Below are 3,819 nucleotides of genomic sequence, written 5' to 3' on the forward strand. Positions count from 1 at the left end.
GGTCTGCTGACCCCCGGGGGCTAGAGGGGTCTGGGGGGTCTGCTGACCCCCGGGGGCTAGAGGGGTCTGGGGGGTCTGCTGACCCCCGGGGGCTAAAGGGGTTCTGGGGGGTCTGCTGACCCCCGGGGGCTAGCGGGGTCTGGGGGGTCTGCTGACACCCGGGGGCTAGAGGGGTCTGGGGGGTCTGCTGACACCAGTGCCTCTGGATCACAGGGCAGTTGACCTTGGAGTTCCTTCTGGAAATTTCCTCCCACCGTGCTGTGTCAGACGTCTTAGTATGGACGTCTACAGGTGTCTGCTTCTAGAAACAGCCTGTTCTCCCGCCCTTCCCCAACCTTCCTTGGTGTGACCAGGGCCAGGTGTGGCGAGGGTGGGGGGCACTGTGAAGGCTGGTGTGTGAAGCTGTGCAGGGGTGACCGCTCTCCTGGGACTTGGCTGGGTGCCCGGCCTGGTGAGGTTGGGAGTGAGGCTGGGAATGCCCCTGCCTTGGGCCTGTGCCCTGAAGCGAATGCTGCTGACCTTCCCTCTCCATAAAATGGGGCTTCTAATGACAGGCGCCCTTGGGGCAGGGATTCAGCTCCTTGGCTTGTAGATTCCAGGATGGGATTTGTTGGGTCTGGCAGGCCCCTCTTTGAGGAGTCACCTCAGACAGCCCTTAGGCCCTGCTGTGTAGACGGCCCTTAGGCCCTGCTGTGTCTGGTCTCCTGGTCTGGGAAAGGCTAGACAGAGCCCCGCACTCAGCCGCCCTGCACAGACGGCGGGAGTTCCGGAGCCAGGCCTGGGGAGGCCCAGCTGCAGCCGCTCCTCCCCCTGTCCCACGCCTTTTCCTCCTCCAGGGGAACGCCTGGAGGAAGCTTCCAGGTGGAGAGAAGAGTCTCAGTGAAGCAGCGTCTGCACTGCACGCCCGAGGCCTGGGGAGGACCCAGGACTGCGCGTTTCTCACCTGCCTGGGGGCTCTCCAGTTCCTGCGGGCGTTTCTGCTCCTTTAGGGCCGTGCTTTGTAGCAGTGTCTCCTTTGCGACCTCAAAATAAATTGACCCCACGGGGTGTTTTTGACAGTGTGTGCCGTGCTCTGCCCCTAGCTGGGCAAAGTCCCAGAGCTTCCGTGGGGCCCGTGCCTGCCTCTGCCCCTGGCTTGGTCTTGCCTGGCCTCCATGGGGCCTGGGCTGGGCAGTCCTGATGGATGAGGCAGGCGAGGGTGAGGACTCAGAGCCTGCTGCAGAGACGGCAGTGGGGGCAGCTCCTGGGTCTCCGGGGCCTGTTCTAGGACCTTGCCAGGAACCCACAGCAGCCGGCTCCACCCCCTGCTCAGGTGCCCAAGGGCGCAAGGCTCCTACTGGGGTCTGGGGTGTTCATTTGTTCCGTGTGCACTTACCGAGTGTCTGCTGTGTGCTGAGTGTTCTGGGGATGATGGTGTTTGTAGAAATCACCAGGACCGAGGCGGGGGGGGAGGTCCTGGAGCAGTTGACAGGGGACAGTGCTGCCTGCCAAGGGCGGGCAGAGGTGGCCTGCGTGGAAATTCACTGACAGGGTGGGAGGAAGGTGTGCAGTGAGGGGCGCACAGGGAGGAGGACGACAGAATCCCCAGGGACAAGGGGACAGCGTCCAGGACGAGGACGATGGGGGTTTGCTGCGGAGGGCAGAATAGTGGGGAGTGTGGGAGGTGGGAGCCTGTGTCTGAGCTGGAGCCAAGAAGGTGAGGCTCTGCTCCAGGCTGGCTGTGGCTGTCCAAGCAGTCGCACCTGCAGTGATATATATATATATAATTTTTTTTTTTTTTGAGACAGAGTCTTACTCTGTCATCCAGGCTGGAGTGCAGTGGAGCGATCTTGGCTCACAGCAACCTTCGCCTCCTGGGTTCAAGCAATTCTCCTGCCTCAGCCTCCTGAGTAGCTGGGACTACAGGTGTGCACCACCATGCCCAGCTAATTTTTGTATTTTTAGTAGAGACAGGGTGTCATACTGGCCAGGCTGGTCTCAAACTCCTGACCTTGTGATCCGCCCTCCTTGGCCTCCCAGAGTGCTGGGATTACAGGCATGAGCCACCGCTCCCAGCCCCTGCAGTGATTATTTTTCTGACTTCCTTGGTCTTTGATCAAAGATGGGCTCCATGCCGGGGGTTTGTTGGGAGTGCCCTGGGAAATGCTCCTGTAAGGGGTCAGCAAGGAGACTGAGCAGAGGGACAACCTGACCGCTGGGTGGCTTTTCATACAGTGTCCCATCGGATGCAGGGGCCAGGCCTTTGTATGCCAGCATCGGCGGCCACTGGCCACAGGCTGCCCCCAGGAGGGCCTAACCATGTGAGCTGCTCCCTTTGGCCAACGGCTGTCCCTTGTCTGGGACTCCGGGGTGCTGGGCGGGTGTAGGCACCCCCAGCTTCCACTGCCTCTGCTAGGAAGGAAGAAGCTGCTATTGGGCGCTTATTTGTCCGTGCAGCTGATTCTATGAAGCTAGAGAATGTCTGTCTACAAAGCGAAAGAAAACCCGTTAAGTGACAATCATCTGTACTGAATGAGTCCATTCTCACATGGCTACAGACACATATCAGAGACCGGAAAATGTAAAAGAAAGGGGTTTAATTGGCTCAAGGTTCTGCAGGCCACCCAGGAAGCATGGCGGCAGGTGCTCGGCTTCCACGGTGGCAGAAGGCGGAAGGGGAGCCGGCACTTCACGTGGCCGGAGCGGGAGGAAGCGGGGGCTGCCACGCACTTAAACAGCCGGCTCTCCTGAGAAATCCGGGACTATGAGAGCTGCACCGAAGGGTGAAGCCCACCCCCAGGATCTGGTCACCTCCCACCAGACCGCACCTCCAACTTTGGGGATTACAGGTCAACGTGAGATTTGGGCAGAGACACAGATCCAAACCGTGTCACAGACACCCGGGAAATGACCGTGGCCAACACTTTGCGTGCATTTTAGATCCCTGCGGGCGCAAGCACACACAGACGCACACACCACCTGAAAGCAGGAGAATCCCCCGTTCCTAGCTCGGCCGTGAACATCCGTGTCATTAAATATTTTTCTGCAACATGATTTCCCCAGATGAAAACAGCTTTGTTTCTATTATGCGTGCAACATATGCTTATTTAAGAAAGAAGACAGCAGACAAGAGTGATGACAATACCGGGGGAGGTGCCACATGCCTGTGACCCCAGTGACTTGGGAGGCTGAGGCAGGAGCGCAGCTTGAGCCCAGGACTTCCAGACCAGCCTGGGCAACATAGTGAGACCCTGTCTCTCAAAAAAAATCTGAGCCAGGTGTGCACACCTGTGGTCCCAGCTACTCAGGAGGCTGTCGCGGGAGGATTGCTGACCTGGGAGTTTGAGGCTGCAGTGAGCTCTGGGCTGGCTGAGCGTGAGATGCTAAAGAATAATTTTAAAAAAGGAGAAAATCGTCTTAATCTTACAATTCAAGGATAAGCATTCTGAGCATTTTGGGGAACATATTCTTTATTTTTATTATTTTTTGAGACAGAGTTTCACTCTTGTTGCCCAGGCTGGAGTGCAGTGGTGAGATCTCAGCTCACTGCAGCCTCTGCCTCCCGGGTTCAAGCAATTCTCCTGCCTCAGCCTCCCAAGTAGCAGGGATTGCAGGTGTGCACCACCACGCCTGGCTAATTTTGTATTTTTAGTAGAGACGGGGGTTTCACCATGTTGGGCAGGCTGGTCTCCAACTCCTGAACTCAAGTGATCCACCTGCCTCGGCCTCCCAAAGTGCTAAGATTACAGGCGTGAGGCACCGCGCCCGGCCTTGGGGAACATATTCTTGATTGTAACCCGTGCATGCAGGCACCCACACCTGATGGACAGAAACTCGCTG

The 3,819-nt window shown here is 57.9% G+C and overlaps 1 protein-coding gene across 9 annotated transcripts in view; it reads left to right on the forward strand.

The window, feature by feature from the left end:
• The window catches only part of ANKMY1 (ankyrin repeat and MYND domain containing 1), a 78,881-nt gene extending 77,821 nt beyond the window's left edge, over nt 1-1,060 (forward strand). For 5 of the 9 annotated variants that reach the window (XM_037732173.1, XM_037732178.1, XM_037732175.1 and 2 more), the window contains one exon: nt 837-1,048. In XM_037732173.1, coding sequence (XP_037588101.1) covers nt 837-883 — 47 coding nt within the window. In that variant the 3' untranslated portion in view covers nt 884-1,048. Of the gene's footprint in view, nt 1-836 lie in introns of all 9 variants that reach the window. The other 4 variants (XM_017510757.2, XM_037732174.1, XM_017510751.2 and 1 more) reach the window with 1 other exon arrangement.
• The last annotated feature ends 2,759 nt before the right edge of the window (nt 1,061-3,819 follow it).

Source organism: Cebus imitator, unplaced genomic scaffold (genome assembly GCF_001604975.1).
Source record: "Cebus imitator isolate Cc_AM_T3 unplaced genomic scaffold, Cebus_imitator-1.0 Scaffold443, whole genome shotgun sequence".
Classification (NCBI taxonomy): Eukaryota; Metazoa; Chordata; class Mammalia; order Primates; family Cebidae; genus Cebus; species Cebus imitator.